At 51.6% G+C, this 17,644-nt stretch overlaps 1 protein-coding gene across 3 annotated transcripts in view; it reads left to right on the plus strand.

The window, feature by feature from the left end:
* Positions 1-1,640: 1,640 nt before the first annotated feature.
* MSI1 (musashi RNA binding protein 1) overlaps positions 1,641-17,644 on the plus strand; it is a gene marked incomplete at its 5' end in the record, with an annotated part of 28,760 nt that continues 12,756 nt past the window's right edge. For 2 of the 3 annotated variants that reach the window (XM_084217420.1, XM_084217421.1), the window contains 6 exons: positions 1,712-1,901; positions 2,162-2,202; positions 2,329-2,410; positions 2,524-2,608; positions 7,341-7,382; positions 9,058-9,150. In XM_084217420.1, coding sequence (XP_084073546.1) covers positions 1,843-1,901; positions 2,162-2,202; positions 2,329-2,410; positions 2,524-2,608; positions 7,341-7,382; positions 9,058-9,150 — 402 coding nt within the window. Of the gene's footprint in view, positions 1,902-2,161; positions 2,203-2,328; positions 2,609-7,340; positions 7,383-9,057; positions 9,151-17,644 lie in introns of all 3 variants that reach the window. The other variant, XM_084217419.1, reaches the window with a different exon arrangement.

Genomic DNA, 17,644 nt, shown 5'->3' on the forward strand with positions numbered 1-17,644 from the left:
TTGTCCAGGTTTCTCAGGAAGTGCAAGGGGAGATGGCTGGGGTGCTGCCCCAGCACCGCTGCTTCCACTGGCTCTACACTCCTGCCCGTCACTGCCAGCTGCAGTACCACCTCTGCATGTCATTATTTATATTTCCCTGCTGCACCAGCCCTGCTGCCTCTCAGGGCACCTCCACCCAAAGTGATGATTTCAGCCCTGTGGAATGAAGAGTGGGTTATTCTGGAGAAGCAGCTCAGCCTGGATAGGTGGCAGCAGGAGCTGGGATGCTGCATAGCTCAGTTCCCAGGGGCAGCTACCAAGTGCCTGGTGTTGAGTGTGTTGCTGTACCCAAGCACAGGGCCAGGACACAGGATAGGATCCTGAACCAGCTCAGGAAATGGGGTGGGTGAATGGTGGTTTGGCAGAGCTAATGGGCAGAGGATGAATTTAACTCAGGATTTCAGCCCAATGGAACAAAAGGTATTGTTGCAAAGTATTGTTATAACAAAGGTGTAGTGGCTTCTCTCCAGGAAGGAGAGGATGTGTATTGGGATGTGGAAGAACAGTCATGGGAGAAGGGGAAGAAAGGTCAAATGAGGATGGCACTGACCTGAGCTATCAATACCTTGCTTTAGGCAGTGAGAGGGTACAGGGAGGACCCATGCTGGAAGGAGCAGAGACAGGGATGCCTGTGGGAAGTATTTGGCATCACAGTAGTGTATGCTTGAAATCCAGTGATACCCTCTTGACATGAGAAAGGGTTACAGCACTGTCACCAGAGATTTTGAGCACTGCTCTGTTCTGATATGCCACAGATGCAAGCAAGTGACTTCTCCCAGAGAGATGCTTGGTACAGTCAGGCAAAGTTTCAGCTCTCCTCTTGACTCCAACTTTACAGGTATTTCATTTGTTCCTTGCTGAGCTCCTCCAGCCACCAGGGCTAGGTTGCACAAGAGCAGAGGCAGAGTGCACAGACCTGCTCGAGAAGCAGCATGTGAATGAACTTGTGTGGCAGTGGAACTCGAATGCAGCTCGGCACGAGTCTGTCAGCCTGAATGAGTAAGAAACTGCGCGGTGCCTTGGGGACCAGCCTACCCCCTTCCCAGTGAGCCGCGGGCAGAGAAGAGCGGCCGGGCTGTGCGTACCTGGTGCTGCGGGGCTCTACGGGGCTCCGCGGTGCCCGGCAGCAGCTCTGCCCCGGGTCCTGCAGCCTGGGCACTGCCGTGCGGGGCAGCAAGCGGCGAGGCCGGGAAGCCCCTGACCCCTGCAGGGTCCCCGTGGGCTGCCAGGGGACACCGAGGTACCAGGGCTCCGAGAAGGCGCCTCGACTCCCCGCTGCCCGGTCGGGATCCCGGGGTGAGCAGGGCAGTCCTGGTCCCGACCTGGAAGCGCCCGCGGCGGCGGCGAAACACCGGGAGGAACACGGCCGGGGTCTCCGGGGTCCGCCGCAGCAAGCCCGAGCGCACCGGGCCGGGCCGGGCCAGGCTCCGTCGCCCTTTGTCCACCGCCCCGGGGCAGGTGCGGGCAGCGCGGCCAGGGACAAAGCGGCTGCGAGCTCCGGGGCTGCTCCGGCGGCCACCGAGCCCGAAGTCGGGCGCTCTCCCCCAGCGCGGTGCGGGCGCGGCTCCCGGCACTCGGCCCCGGTGCCGCCGGCGGGTTTTATGCGCAGGGCGGCCGGCGGGCCGGCGGGGGTGGGAGGAGCCGGGCAGGTTGTGCCCGCCGGGCCCTCCTCCCTCGCTCCCTCCCCGCCCGGCGGAGAGGGGTCGGGGGAGGGGGCAGCATGGCCTGTCCGTCCGGCCCCTTTTCCAGCGCTCATCTGCCCCGGGAGTGCGGCGCCGCTCCTCGCAGGGAGAAGAGGTCCGAATGGAGACAGACGGCAGCCAGCCCGGCCTCGCCTCCCCGGACTCCCCGCACGACCCCTGGTACCTCCGCAGCGGCCGCCACCGGCCACCCCCACTACCCCCCCCGGTCCGGCCGCGGCCGCCCCCTCCCCCGGCCCCGGCCGCCCGGCCCGGGCAGGCGCGGCGGCGGCGGAGGCAGCAGCGGCGGCGGTGCCGCTGCCAACATGGCCGATCCGCGCCCTCCCCTCCCCGCGCGGCCCCGCCGCCGCTGCCGCCACCCCCGCGGGGTGCCGCGGCCCCCCGGCGCGGCCCCGCTCACGGCTCTCCCCTTCCTCCCGCAGCAAAATGTTCATCGGGGGACTGAGCTGGCAGACCACGCAAGGTGAGCGTCGCGGGGCCCCGCACCTGCCGCCGGGGCCGGGGGTGGCGGAGCTGGGGCTGAGCCCGGGGGGGGGTGCGGCGAGGCCGGGACGGGACGGGACACCCACGGTGGGTGCTGTACTTGCAGAGGGCTTGCGGGAGTACTTCAGCCAGTTCGGCGAGGTGAAGGAGTGCCTGGTGATGCGGGACCCGCTGACAAAGAGATCCAGGTGAGAGGCCGGGCCCGCGCCTCCCTTCGCCCCCGCCGCGGCCCGACCGCCACTTTAACCAACTTTCTCTCTTCTCTCCGCATCCCCTCTTCTGCCCGGGCTGCGGGGCTCAGGGGCTTCGGGTTCGTCACGTTCATGGACCAGGCTGGCGTCGACAAGGTCCTGGCCCAATCCAGACATGAACTGGACTCCAAGACGGTGAGATGACTTCTCTCATCTCAGGGGTGCATTTACCAGCGGAACGGCTGTGCTCGGAGCAGCCGTCGATTGTAGTGTTTGATTTCCAGTTAGAGGTTGTAAACTATTGATTCCTGATACGGATCGATCGTTCCCTTCTCTGTCCCACTTGCCGGCGGGTAGCCTAGCTGCCGCCCAAGCACAGGGCTCACTGTGTGCCGATTCCTGGTGTGGGTCTGTGGATCCTGGTGATGGTTTTATTCTCGCTCGTTGGTTGTCAGGCCCATCACAAGGCCCATCCTGGCAGTGACTGTAGCCCTCTCAAAACTGGGACACCTGAACGTTTGGGATGAGGATTTGCCCCGGGAAATCAGACGTGGCTGCGTTCCGAGAGAGGGAAGCTGCCCTTTCATCCTGTGTACGGCTGAGCACTGATCCTTCCTCAGGGGTGCTGTTCCCCAGTGCCCAGGCCCTGCTTCCCTGGCCATGGTGGCCTGTGCATCCCCCCTTCCTGGCAGAGAGCCCTCATTCTGTGCACCCCAGAGACTCTCTTGTGGTTTCCCAGGTGAAGTTTTTGTAATGGTCATGGAGATTCAGGACTTTATTGTCTCCAAGTGTGGCCAGTGTCTGCCTGCGTGGGCTACCACCAGTTTCTTGGAGTAACTGCAGCTACAGCCCTCACTTTGCAAGTTTGGGTGAGGACCCCCAAGTGGGCTAGCACAAAGATTTGGTGGCTCACTGGACTAGTGGCGTAAGGTGGCAGGTCCTGCCTTGTGAATCTGTGGTGCTCAGGAGATGTGCAGACTGTTTTGAGGGGTGGGGGTGAGATGTCTGAGTGGGAGGTCCCTTCTCTTCAGTTTCAATGACTTGCCTTCCCCTGAATTCCTTTTCCTTATTGCTGCCCTGAGGTGAAGGTGAGGGTAGGGACGGGGGAGTGGCAGGGGCTGCCAGGGGATGGCATGGTGGGGGGCATGTTCTGGCTCTAGGCAAGGGCTGCTGAGAAGTGTAACTGCAGAGTTTTATTTCTTGCAGTGCGTGGCCCAGGCGTCCTAGTCTTTATCTTGGCAGAAGGAGAGGGCGGGAGAGCGAGACCCTCTTTCTTAGGGTTTACGGCATGAGTTGCAGCAAGATTTATGTCTGTTCCTGTTTAACTGCTTGGATCGCTCCCTTTGATGTGCACAGGTCCTTCTTCCCCATGGGAGCTCCTGGTTAAACCCACCCCAGCCTTTCTGGATGAAGCTTGGTCCCTAGGACTCCTGGCCCTCCTCCTTCCAGGAGTGATGTGAAGTGAATTTTGCTCTTTGGCGGGGGTTTTACAGTAATGTCTTTTGAGGAGGGCCCAGGGTTTTCTTTTCCCCCTTTTTTTTTTTTTTCCCCACTAGCCTGTGTAAACACAGTGTCTGATCAGCTAGTCCTGTCATGAGTCTGTGGGCTGGCTTAGACCCCTCTTGAAAAGGCAAGTGATGGATGTTGGTTGTAGCACTAATCCTGGAAGTGTTTCAGGGCTGGGAGCGAGCTGAAATCCACGCTGTCCATTCTCCTCCCCAAGCCGCCGCTGCCGGCTGTGCGAAGGCGCTGTGAGCCGGGGTGCAGCCCACGCGGGCAGGGAGGGACGGTGGGCGCTGCAGGAGAACAGAAGGGCCTCGTGGCACGGGGACCGGCCAGCCATTGAAATTCCCTGCTGCATCTGCTCTGCTCGCCCCGCCGGCATGGCACACAGAATGGGGACAGTTTCACCAGGGCCTTCTTTGTTAGGAACTTTGGTCCTCTTCCCCCTTCGTTCCCGGTTTTTGTTTGGTGCAGTTTTCAGCTGGGTCAGATGTTTTGGGGTGTTTTGCCTCGGGAGAGGTTGATCTTATGGGAGCACAAGGAACCTCCATATGCCTTTTCCCTGCTGAGGTGAAAGGCTTGGCTGTGAGTCATGGGTTAAATGACACAAACTCATCTAAATCTTAATTTAGAGTTTTATGAAACTTTGCAGGAAAAGGCCTGGTGTCCTGTAAGGACAGCCTTCTCATGGGGCTTGGTGTCTCGTGGCAAACAGTATTTGATAGACAGTGTCTGCTCAACTTGTTGCTTCATTGTCTTCTGATTCTTCCTACCCTAATGAAGGCGGTTGGCCCAATTCTTCGAGGCAGCCTTGTTCTTTTCAAACTCCTCTTTGTTTGTAAGCTAGATAGCAGACTACAGGGTTATTTTTGAAAATACTTGATATGAGAATTGGCTTTACAGTCTCAAGGTAAAAGATTTGCGTGACTTTGTAAAGCTGCAGCTGGCCGCTGCCTTGAGCTGCTTCTTCCTGCGCTCTGGGAAGAGCACTTGGCAGTGCTGGGTCATCCCGTTGTTTCTTTGTTGCCGTTGTTGAGTTTTTGCTGGGTTTGTCTTTTGTGGTGGAGGGAGTGACCTGCAGCTCCCCTGCAGTGCAGACCAGCAGGGCAGAGGTAGTGACAGAGGTACAATGAAAGAGCAAACCCGGACCTGACGTCTCACAGGTCCTTCCCAGCCTTCCCTGTGCTTTGGGACGCTGATACCAGCTAGGCTAACGCAGCAGTTACGAGATCTGAGATATGAAACGGGGCTGTAGGTGGCCTGAAGGAGCATTGCTAAGGACCTGGCTGGCCTGTTGGTACGCTTGCAACTTCAGTGGGATTCCTCATTACCAAAGTCTTGTGGGGTGAACTGGAAGAAGTTTGAGCTCAGGTGACTTCCATTCACTGCAGCCTGATCTGGGGTTTTGTTTTTTGGATACAATCTGAGCAGTTCTGAATGCTCTTAGCAGATTTCTATCTGGGTTTGTAAAAAGGATCCATTACGTCAGTGGGTGACACTGAAACACAACTCCTCCAGGGCTATTTGTTTTAACACCAGAAATGAGGGAATAAGGTACCAGTGCCTTTGCTTTAATTAGGAAAGACTCCAGCAGCCAAGGAGCAGTCCAGTTTGGGTAACTTGAGTCCGGCACCGAACTCGCTCCCCTCTGCGTGTTCCCAGGGCTGCGCCTGCAATCAGTCACCCCAGCCTCCCTCTACCTGCAACAATAGCTGGTTGTGCAGAAGAATTTGTGAAATGACTGCCTGCTCTCTCCAGCCAGGAGGACACGTTATCTCTGCCCAGTTGATCACACTCAGGGTAATGAGAAAATGAGGCTGAGCTTAGCATTGCTGAGTATGAAAGCATCTTATTGGCAGGAGCTGAATGACACTGGCTGAGAAGTAAAAGACAGTAGATTATTGTTTTTGCTTATTATCTGCCATCAACCTCCTGGTCTCCTGCCGTCCCCTGTCCTCAGAATTCGCTGTGGGTGTCTGCACTAGCCAGGAAGCAATGGGGAGGGGGGGGTGTGCCTGCGGAGAGGAGGGCCTGGATGGTTCCGATGCCCCAGGGAGGCACTGGAGGGTATGCTAATCTGCTGGTGCTCGCAGCTTGGGGAGCGAGGTTTATTTTTGAATTTATTTGTGCTCTTCAGTTTTGCCTGTGTTTACCTACGTGCTGAGTTTATTTATGTTGTAAGCTGTGAGTCAGGATGGAGGTGGGGAAGGCAGTGAGAGGAGCTGGTGGAAGGGCATAGGGGGGCCAAGCTCCGGGGCTGTGAGACAAGTAAAAGGATGCAGGACGGGAGGGCAGCTAGGCTGGAAAACTGAACAAAGCAGCGAGAGGAGCTGGAGAAACACAGCTTCCTTTTGGGCTGTTGGAGCTGCTGGGCTGATGGGACAATGCTCCAGGCTGCCCTCCCGGCTGCAGCCTGTCCAAGTGTGGGGATGAGCCAAACCTGCCTTTACCACAGGTCTTTGTAAGCTGATTTGTAGGTCTGGATCATCCCTGATGTGATGTAACTTTACAGGAGTTACTGTAGAAATAGGCTATAAAGAAAGAAGTGGTGGCTGAGGAGGAGAGAAGGCTTTGTGGGGGTTTGGCTTGCAGCTGCATTAGTGTTGTCCAGCTTTTGTGGTGGTGCTGGTGGTGGTGTGAGGCCGATGTAGGCGCGCGCTCATCCGTGCTGAGCCCGGCAGAACACGCGGCACCTGGATGGCGGCGCGGGGCCGGCTGCTCCGGCCAGCAGCAGGTTTATAGGGAAGCTGAACAGGCACAATGGAGGCTCAGCCTGCGGAGGGAGGGAGGGAGGGAGGGAAGCATCACGGCTTTGTGTGCAGCGCGGCCTGGGGAGAGGGGCAGCACGATCCCTGCGGCCGCAGCCTCCACAGCCGGCTGGCCTGGGCTCCTCGGGTTAATTTGTGCCATCCTGTCTGCTCTTTTATTGCTTCTTTTTGTCTGCTCTTCAGTCTGTGTTTAAAGGGATGAAATGTTTGGGGGTTTGTGCGCTGCTTCTTTTCTGTCCTTTTATTACCCAGATGAACTCTGTAGTTGTAGGAAGAGTGCAGGGTGAGAGCAAAAAAAGGTAAAAGAAATCACTTTTAATATGAGGCTGGTGATGCAAGGCACCCAGGGGCTGGCCAAGCAGGAGGGTGCAGCCCAGCCTGTTAATCCCAGCATGTGATGGGCTCTCAGTGCATCTGCCCAGCGCTCAGTTGGAAGTGGACCACTGCATGCTGGGACTTGTAGTCTCCCTGGGTTACACCTTATCAAGAGGGAAAGATGTCTGCAGCCAGCTTCTTTTTATGAACCTCAGGTGGATTCTTTAGGTTTTTAACAAGGTGCCACATGGGCAGAGACAGCTGTACACATGGAGGAAACCCTGTGTCTGTAAATAGGCAGGAAAAATGTGTTCACCTGTTCTTCCTCACATCTCTTTCAGATTGACCCGAAGGTAGCGTTCCCTCGCCGAGCACAGCCCAAGGTAAGCATTCTGTGCAGCCCTTGTACCACAAGGGACAAAAATCTGTGGTGGTGAACCTTTTCATTTTGTGCCCTTGCAATGGATGCAATGTATGCAACGGAGCTGCTCGCTGGGGTTTGCTCAGGACTCACCTGGAGCGCGGTGCTGGGAGTTTGCATGGCACTGAAGGAATCAGGAGGCCCCTTGGTTGTACTCCGGGATGCACTAGATAGAGCTGGTGGATTAAATGCTGCCCAGGGTGACCTTAGTCCTTCTGAGATTGCAAACAATGGTTGGAAGTTCCAGGCCCTTGGAGCTATAGAAGAGCTCCGTGCTGTGATGTGACACAGGTGGAAGAGTGTTGTGTGTGTGCACTTGTGTGTGATGAATAGGTGTATGGCAGGGAAGGGGAGAAGTATTTCACTTTGTGAAATGCCCTTGTGTGCTTCAGCACTGGAAAAGGCAAAAGGAGTTTGGTGTTGGATCTTATCTACAAGAGGCTCTGGCATTAAAATGCACAGTGGCAGGAACTTTTTCCGGGTGTGCAGATAGAAACTTTTAGCTGAGGAGCCAGCAGCATGCTGGAGACTGCCTTTAGACTTTGGGTCTTCCTTTAACTTGGCTCTTGGATGTGAGTTTTAAAGTTTAGAGTCTGTATTCCAAGTGCTGTTAGGGGTGAAAGAGCTGGGGAGAAGCTGTGTTGAGAAGCAGAGAGGAAAGAGGAGACTGGTGCTGGGAGGGAAGTAAGGGGTTCAGGCACTGAGAACAATTGGTGAGCAGGTATCCCAAGTAACTGGAGCCAGGAAGCACATGGTAGGAATTGGGTTAATTCCATTAAGCAGTTTGGTGACAGAAGGTGCTTTAGTGTTAGAACGGGCTGCTCTCCAAGCCAGGGAATTGCTGCGGATTAGCCCTATGCTCCTTGGGGTAATTAGGACCATGTGTTCCTCTGAGAGCAGGGGTGTAGCCAAGCAGCTAAGGGAAGGATGCAGCTGGAGAGCTGGTTCAAAGGATGTCGGTGTGCCTCAGCCTGGCAGCCATGGCCCCTCTCAGGGTAGTTAGTTTTCTTCCTTGTCCCAGTTGTATCAGTGACAAGTGACACAGGGATCTTGTCTTTACCTTCTTGCAGGGGCAAAACCGATTTAACTGGCTGTTGACTGGGCTCCATTTTAAGTGCCTGGAAAGTGCTAGTGAAATGAGGTTTATTCCATTTCAGACTGGAAGGCTGTGCAATTTGTGGGGTGGGAGGGCAAAGCCTGGGGAACCTGCCTGTGATGGCAGGCTTCCTGCCACCCTGGGAGCAGAGCAGGTACCTCTGGGGCTGCCTGGAAGAGGCTGGCTGTGCAAAGTGGCAGGGCTGGGGAAGGGACAGCTGTGCCCCACACATTTGGGGTGGTGTCACAGTGCCAAGGGAGTGGTGGCAGGTTAGTGAGGGAGGAGGCTGGTAATTGTCTGACGAGGAGGTGGTGGCTGGGTGCTGGCACGTGTGGTGGGCTAAGTGAAGACAAGAGCATGAATCTGGTGTGGGACAGGTCTGCCAGCTGTGTTTGGCCAGGGGGCTACAAGAAGTTGGAAGCTCAGCTGCAGCAAAGGGAAAAGTGCTTCCTGGCAGCAGAGGGGAGTTAGTGGCCTTTTGAGTCTCGTTCTCTGCTCGCTCTGGGTTTATTTGGTGAATTCCTGTCCTTCCCTTTTCCAGATGGTGACCCGAACGAAGAAGATATTTGTGGGTGGTCTGTCTGTGAACACTACTGTGGAGGATGTGAAACAATATTTCGAGCAGTTCGGGAAGGTAAGTCTCTTGAGTGATGTTGGATCAAAGCTGTTGCTTCTGGGGCAAAAGGAGTTTTCTGAACTTTTCTGGGGGCGGGATTAGAAGCTTGAGTCTTTTGCAAGGGTTAAGTAGATCAAAGGTCAGTTACAGATGCTGGCTGGCTGTAATGTCCTTGTAGGGGCTACTGCCAGTGACTCCTGCCCTGTGGTGATTTGAAACAGAATTTATCCTTGTTCCCAGAGTTGCTAGGACCTCAGCTATGGGACATTTTTCCCTATCCAGAAGCCTCTTGTGGCTCACAGATTTGCAGTTTGTTCAAATGCTGGAGGAAGGTTTGTAGACACTCCTAACAGAGTCGCTGCTTTATCAAACCTCTGATTTTGGCCTGTTTCTAACTCAAAACCTTGTCATTTATTTTTCAATAATCCTTCATTAAAAATAACTCTTTTGGTCCTGAAACTTCTGCTGAGTCTTGGGCAAGTGGTGGTGTAAGTTTTGTATAGTTAAAGAAAGTTTGGCACTAAGGCTGTCCCTTGTGTTGGTCTGGCTCTTATGTGGCCAGTGGTGGCTCAGGGAAGGATGGGCTACTGTGGCTGGAAGTGGCTTGTGCCATAGTCCATTACAGCCAGGTGTGAATTGTGAGACTGGGCTGAATCTGAGGATTGAAGGGAGCTCAGTTGTGACCTTTCAGCTGAGGAGGTTGTCAGCATCTCCAGGAGTGATATCAGCAGGATTAGACTGAAGAATCCCAAGATTTTTAATGGGATTAGGAACTGAAGGGGATCATCGTACCCAAGCGCCGAGTGTGCTCACCTCTGTGGGCAGGACATTGTGACTGTTTCACTGTTGTTCTGTGGAGTTGTGCATAGGTTTGGTCTTTGGGGCAGGAAGTGTTAGATTCTGCAGCTCTTGGAACCTTCCTGCCCAGTTAGGAGGGAAGAACATGGTTTGGTGGGTGGTGACCCAGCCAGAACATTGCTGATGGAATCATGGTCATGGAGGGAAGCACCATGGAAGCTGCAGTGTGGGGATGAAGGTTTGGTATTAATTTTCTTTTGAAATTTCCTGCAGAAGGGTGATGTCATGTTAAGGCACACTAATTAGTGAAAGGAAAGGGAGTTTTGTAACCAGATTTGCCATATTGCTGAAACTTTTGGGCAGAAAGTTTGAGACAAGTATCTGCTCAGAACCTTCGTTCAGCTTCTTAAGTCAAATTTGCATGTTCTGGTGTGCAAAGTGGGACTCTGTTCACTTCTAAGAGAAAGTGGTTGGATATCCTCGTGTTTGCCAGTTGGTAGCTCTGTGTGGTTTCATTTTCTATAAGAAATAGGCAAACTCTGTTGTGTCTCCGAGAGCTTTTGCATGGTATCCTCAAGGGTGGCACCACTAAAGGTGGTGGTGTTCATGTGTCTGTGCAGTCTGAAGGCTGTTTGATTTGCAAGTTGTCCTGTGCTGCTGATGGATGTGTTTGATAGGAAAACAAATTGTCTTTGGCATAATCCCCTTTTAACCTTGACTGTATCCCTGCTAATTCAAAGAAGCATGTCACAGGGCACTCAGTTTACAGGCAGTTACAGTTGCTCTAGTCTGAGCAGTCCTTTCCAGCTCTTTTGGGGCGCTGTTATGTTTCTCTTGTTTAATGGTTGTGTGCTGCAAGGTGTTCTGACATCAGGTGACTCGCAAGGAGTGGTTGTGTGAGAGTGTTTTCTGGAGTGGGCAGGAGAGAGAGTTCTGCACAGCAATTCATTTCTGAAGAACCAGTGTCCTGGACAACATCCAGAGCTTCAAGTCTGTGTGAGGCTGGAGCAGTTGTCCCCTTGGCTCTGGGGGGGGTTCCATGGGGAGACGTTAGGGCTGGTCAGATTAACTTGCTATTTTCAGGGCAATTTTCTGACTCATCTGTTCACTTCAGATGAGAGACTCTTCAGAGCTCTTGTGTAAAGCACCGTTCCTGGCCTGTAACCATCTTCCAGACTGAGCCTCAAATAATTCACCCATGGCCAGGAGAATTGTTTCCTGAGAGATTCTCTACAGTAGAGAGCTTGGTATGGCTGATGGGCGGAATCAATGGGAAAGTGCATTTCAGAGGAAAGCCTTGTGGCCTTCACCTCTGGAGTTCTGAGCTCTGAATGTGCTGTTGTATGGGTGGTAGGGCTAAGCCTGTTGCCTTCAGTTTCAGCTGTGACTCATGGAAAACATGATTTTGATGCATAGTCTCTTTTGGTGGCTCTTTCTGATGTGCTGGGGCCTCCCAGATTTCAGAGGTCTCCTAGAATCCCATCTTTAGGGGTGTCCCAGACACCATGAGTGGTCTTCATCTCTGATTTATGGCATCTTTAAATGAGAGGTGCTGAAGCTTCAGTCATGGTATCCTCATCTCAGAAAATGTTTTTTCATTAAGACTTTCCAAGTCATTTGGGTCCAGTACTGCTTCTGGAATTGTATCAGGACTGTGTGAAAAGGAACTGTTAAGGATGCTCTTTGAAAGCATTTCTTTAGAGAACTTACCCTATTAGGAAAGAGCTTTGTAACTATTCCCTTCTCTTTGAAGTGGCCCCACAGTTTTTTAGCACCTGGCAGGACAAAAATTGCTCCTCTTTTCTCCTGCCTGTCCAGGGAAGACATGGGAACACTTAGGATCTAGAGAGGAGAAAGCTGAGAGCACCAGGTCATCCTGTCTTGATTGCTCAAGCTCAAGGTGCCAGGGTCCCAGGGCTGATTTTTAGTCAACTGTTGAGAGTGCAGTGGCAAGCTCAGTTTGGATGTTGACTTTAGGGGGAGATCATGCTCTGCTTCTCAGGACAGGGGAGTCCAGTAGATGGCTTTTGCATGAAGGTTTGTATGTCACCCCCAGGCCACAAGCTTGAGTGTGCCTCAGATTTGCCACCACTTAAGATCTTTAAATTGGGATAGATGCTTTTGAAAAATACATTTTAGCCCAGACAGAAAGCATGTACATGCTGAAGGAATTACAAGAGGAAGTGCTATGGCCTGCAGAACAGATGAGGTCAAATTAGATTATCATAATGTTCTCTCCAGTTCAAATCCGTGAACTGCAGCTCACAAGCCTTCCAAGGTGGTTGGTGTCAGTGCATCTCAGGTCAGAAGCAGCATACCTCCTACGTCCATTAGCAGGAAAAAAAATGGAAGTTTAGTTGGGCTGTAAAGGAAATGGTTTTCTATTTCATTAGACAAAAGTCCCAGATGTGATTTTTCCATTTTGGCATTTCTCCTTATTCTCTTATTTTTGTTTTGTTTTGTTTTCTTTCCTCGCCGTGTCCAAAACCTTCTCTCACCTTTATAAAATGGAAGTGGCAAAAAAAGGTGAAAATGTGTGAAAAGGAAATCCGTGAGTATTACTTAGTGATAAAGCAAGAGAGGGAGAGACTGGCACTTCAGTTCTTCATATCAAAATACTTGGTTTTAACAGGCACAAAAGGTGAAGCTTTAAAGAGGATCCCAAATACAATGTGTCTCTGCTTCAAAGAGGAATCACTTGGGGTTTTTTCGCTTCCAAAACTCTGACTGAAATATGTGGGCTGCTGTTTTCCTGAGAAAGAAAATACAAAGGTGTTTTTTTTTTTTTTTTAGTACAGAGAAGAGACTGAAAAGTGATCTCAAGCTGGCTGTGGTTTGTCAGGTGCAGCTGCGAGGGCTTTGAGCATAGCGGGATCTCTAGGAAACACCTCTCTGGTTCCAAAACTTGAATCTCTCTGAGATCCAGGCTCAGGCCATGCACATGCTTTCTAAAGGAGATTATTATTTCAACTGTAGGACAGAAGTCCAGGAAAGATTTTCATTCACAGTATGTGTAGTCAAGTACTTTGGCTTAAGTTGGATGGTGTTGAAGATCTTTAGACAGCAAAAGGAATTATTTCAACAGCTTCTCTAGATTCAGGCTGCCACCCTCACTGCAACCTGCAACAGAAAGAGAGGAGGAAGGTGTCTTGCAGCTACCACCTCAGGCACAGCTAGTCTTCTGTCTAGTTCAACATGTATGAGAATGCCAGAGGAGCTCAAGTTGCAGCTTCCTCCTTTGCTACTTCGACCTGTGGGAACATGTTGTTCTGTATTATTTTTGGGGAGGAAAAGGAGTTGTCCATCAGAGTAATTTCTTTGGACTGTTGGGTCTCTGATCTTGTAAGCGAGGTTATTTGTTTCAAATCAAAACTGAAAAAATTCAGATCATCTTTCTAATGCAAGAATTGGTTTGATAAAGTTTTGTGGTAGAGAAAGACATATAAATTGCGAGATAGGAGGAGGCTTAGAACAAATAAAGTCATTTTATCATGGAGCATATCTAAACTGTGAAATCTTTGCCGCAGGATATTATTACTAAAATTTACATAGGCTCCAAAAGGATTGGGCAAATTCATGGAAGGTCTTTTAACATACACAGACACCCCTTTGAATTCAGAAAATCTCCAAATCACAAATAGCTTGGATGGGGATGTAGTGTTCTGGGCTCTGTGGTAATGTCCTTGCCTTACTCTTATGTACTTCCAAAGTTGTCTGTTGGTTGGTATCTTGGGAGGCTTTGGGCAAGGCACAGCTCTGCTCTAACTTGATGCAGCTGGTCTTTTGTTTGTCATCAGGAGAGAAGCTGATCTTAACAGAAACTGGAGGTGCAGAGGTCCTGGAAGAAATGGGGGCCTGCACCTGAATCAAGTTTTTGAACTCATGGTTTTGTTGTGTGCTTTTACATTTGGTGAAGCAGCAGTGCAGGAAATACATTCACAGTGACGTCTTTGCATGACTCACTAATCAGTTGCAGCACCAAGGGTGCTTGGAAAGTGCTTAAAACCAGTCTGCATCTCTCACTGGGCCTGAGGTAATTGTGTGTGGATGAGTCGGTCATGAAAGCTCAGCCTCTCTGTGAGGCAGCTCTTGCCCAGAGAGAGAGCTCTCCTCTCTAAAAATACCCTGGAAGCAAACAAGAAAAAAGATCTGGGGTCTGAGGAGGGTTCTGACCTTTAGGCTGCCATCTAATACTCCATCCAAATTCTGGACCTGAGAGGTCCTGAGGTCTCACTGGGGTGATGGCTGTTACTGTTGCCATGAGGGAAAATCACAGTATCTGAGGTGCTGGATCAGATGAGGGTCTCTAGGTCTGTCACAAATGCCTATTCATGTACTCCTGCCAGAAGAATGGGGTGGTTTACTTAGGTGTATGAAATGAGTTTTCCCTGCTGACTAATGGGAAAACCTTCAGATACTGATGGCAAATGTCTTTAAGGAAGACTTGTTTCTGTGCTTACAGTGGCCATGATTTTCCTCACTTTGGATTGGAAGAATGTTAATTAATTAATCCTTAATCTGCCGCTCTCTGGAAATTTCAGGGATCAAAGCTACTTGTCAACCTGCTGTGGATTTCCAAACTGGATTTTGGATTTTCTTCCACAGATCAGAGGGCAATTTATGTAAATTCTCACACATAACAAGGTTGCCATGAACAGATGGGGAGGGGAGGAGAAGGGGAATCTGATCACCTCTCTTGTGGCAGTAGGCAGTTTGGCCTGTGGTAACAATGCCTCTGGAACAAAGGGTTCTCTGTGCTCCGCATCTGGTAGGCACACAGCCAAAACCACTCTAGCAGTAATGGTCATTCAGGTCTTCTGGGGTTCACCTGATATTTGCCAGGTGCCTGTGTGAGAGCGGGCAAGGACACCTGGACAGGCTGTTCTGTTCTCCTGTGGCATGGAGAAGGCTCTGTCCCCTTGGCCAAGTCTCGTTCCCAGAGTTCTGCCAGTTGGTCTGCAGAGCGGGGTAAGAAGGGTCTGAATGGCACAGCACCCCTGCTCCCTGGAGCCAGCCTCTCTGTCCATGCATCCTCCTCCCTGGAATTGGTCTGTCCTGTTCATGCAGCTGGGAGAACCTCACAGGGCTGGTAATGCTGTCTGTCCTTTGACAGGATGGCCGAGTGGTTTCTTGATAGTTTGGTTTCTATTTTTCATATGGAAGCTGTCTCAACAGTTACTATTTTTCTGCCTAACTTTACTATAAATATTTTGCTGGGATTCCTTCTAGGACCAGCTCAGACCTTTTTATTTGTACTTTCGGTGGAAGATGTCCGTCTCCACAAACCCTCTGCTTGAATATTTACAACTTTCAAATACTACCTTTGTGAAAGTGCATCCAACATTTCTTATCAAACTGGTATTGGAAATTATTATTTTATTAAATCTGCATGAGGATGTCATTGGCTTCCCCATAGCAGATAACTAAGAATGAAACAGGAAAATTGAAAGATATTAGAGTGGAATTAAACCTCTGAAAACCCCCCGGGTATTTTGGGCAAGGCTGGATGGATCATTTGTGATTATGGCACCATTAAATGAGAGGTGCTGAAGCTTCAGTCATGGTATCCTCATCTCAGAAAATGTTTTTTTCAGGCAGACTTTTTCCTGTAATTTGGGTCTAGTACTACTTCTGGAATTGCATTGGGACTGTGTGAAAAGGAACTGTTGAAAGTATTTCTTTAGGGCACTTAGCCTTTGAGGAAAGGGCTTTCTCTGAGTGAACTCTGTTCACTCTTCTTCAAAGTGGCCCCACAGTTTTTTAGCACCTGGCAGGACAAAAATTGCTCCTCTTTTCTCCTGCCTGTCCAGGGAAGACATGGGAACGCTTAGGATCTAGAGAGGAGAGAGCTGAGAGCACCAGGTCATCCTGTCTTGATTGCTCAAGCTCAAGGTGCCAGGGTCCCAGGGCTGATTTTTAGTCAACTGTTGAGAGTGCAGTGGCAAGCTCACTTTGGATGTTGACTTTAGGGGGAGATCATGCTCTGCTTCTCAGGACAGGGGAGTCCAGTAGATGGCTTTTGCATGAAGGTTTGTATGTCACCCCCAGGCCACAAGCCTGAGTGTGCCTCAGATTTGCCACCACTTAAGATCTTTAAATTAGGATAGATGCTTTTGAAAAATACATTTTAGCCCAGACAGAAAGCATGCAAAAAAACCACTCCTCTTTTTTTCCCCTTATTTAGGGAAGGCATAGGAACATTAGGACCTAGAAAACAGGGAGCACCAAGTCATCCTGTCTTGATTCCTCTAGCTCAGGCACCAGGTTCCTGGGGTGATCATTTACAAGAGCATGTAGTGACAGGACAAGGGGGAATGGCTTCAAACTGAAGGAGAGAGAGAGAGTAGGTTTGTATTGGCTCTTAGGATGAAGTTCTTCCCTGTGAGGCTGGCGAGGCCATGGCACAGGCTGCCCAGAGAACCTGAGGCTGCCCCACCTAGGGGCAGGTTCAAGGCCAGCTTGGAGGGGCTTGCAGCAGCCTGGTGGAAGGTGTCCCTGCACAGAGCCGCGGGGCTGGAACGAGGTGATGAATCCCTCGGGAATGCCGATCCGCCTGCGCTGGGGTGCCGGAGGCCCCCGTTGGGTGCCCTCCCGAAGCCCATCGCAGGCCGCGGGCACGGAGCGCTGCGGGGCGGCTTTGTGAGCCGCTAATCCGGGCCCCAGCTGCCATGGCGGCCGCGTTGCCATCGCGACGGCCCCGCCGGCGGCCGCCTTTGTTGGGGCCCGGCGCGGCCCAGCCGGGAAAGGCCCAGCGCGGCGGGGAGAGCGGGGGTGGGGGGACTGCGGTGCTTCAGCACCACAATAGCTGCCCACTGAGGGCCGGTGGTGGCTGGAGAGTCGGTGCGGGCAGAGCTTTGGTGGGTGCTGGATGTGGTGCCTCAGAGTGAGGGTCTGCCCAAGTTATCCATGGCCGGAGACAGACGTGGGTATCCCCTAGAGCCAGGGTTAGGGGGGATCTGGGCCCTGCTTTACCTCACAGGTGTGTGCTGAGACCACCCAACTCAGCCCACAGGCTGCCTTGAAAGGAGACATAAAGATGGTAATGTGTAGGTTTTAATGGCAATAAAATGTATCAGTTACAGCCATACAGAGTTGAAGCCCTGGAGTTGTGTGCATATACAACTGTATATATACACATATATATGCACACACATACTTACGTATTGTATAAGATTTAGTTTTTAGCAGGAAAAGCTTTCAAATAGAGTACATGTGTTAAAATAAATATGTCTGCAAGGCAAGTACATTTTGGAGTGCTGGGTACACCTCAAAGCAGAGCCATGAGAAAAAGCACAGAAGGAGGAAGGCTGCAGCTCTCCTCACAGCATACAGCGTGATTTGGGATGAAGTGGTTGCACGTCTTCTTTCTCTGAGTGCTTGAGCGCTGTGGCAGTGCCCAGCCATTGCCTGGGATATTGCTGTGCCAGGAGTTTTTGTGGAAGTGCAGTGGGCTCTGCCACTTGCAATTGCTCCTGCTTCCCAGGCTCTGCAGGGAGGAGGGCTGGTCAGGCAGAGTAAGTCAGCAGTGGGCCTGTGCTCATTGACATTAGTTTGTTTTTTCCTCATGCCCATCTTTCTTTGTGATGGGTTTGTGGTCTCCAGCTACCAGAGCTAGGAGTGGCACTGTCTCAGAGCGCCTTTAACACAGCTTTCTCCCAGTGTTTACTGGGGAGGAGAACAGCTATTTCTCCAGCTTTTTTGTCAACTGGATAGG

Source organism: Fringilla coelebs, assembly GCF_963513975.1.
Source record: "Fringilla coelebs genome assembly, chromosome: 17".
NCBI classification, from domain to species: Eukaryota; Metazoa; Chordata; class Aves; order Passeriformes; family Fringillidae; genus Fringilla; species Fringilla coelebs.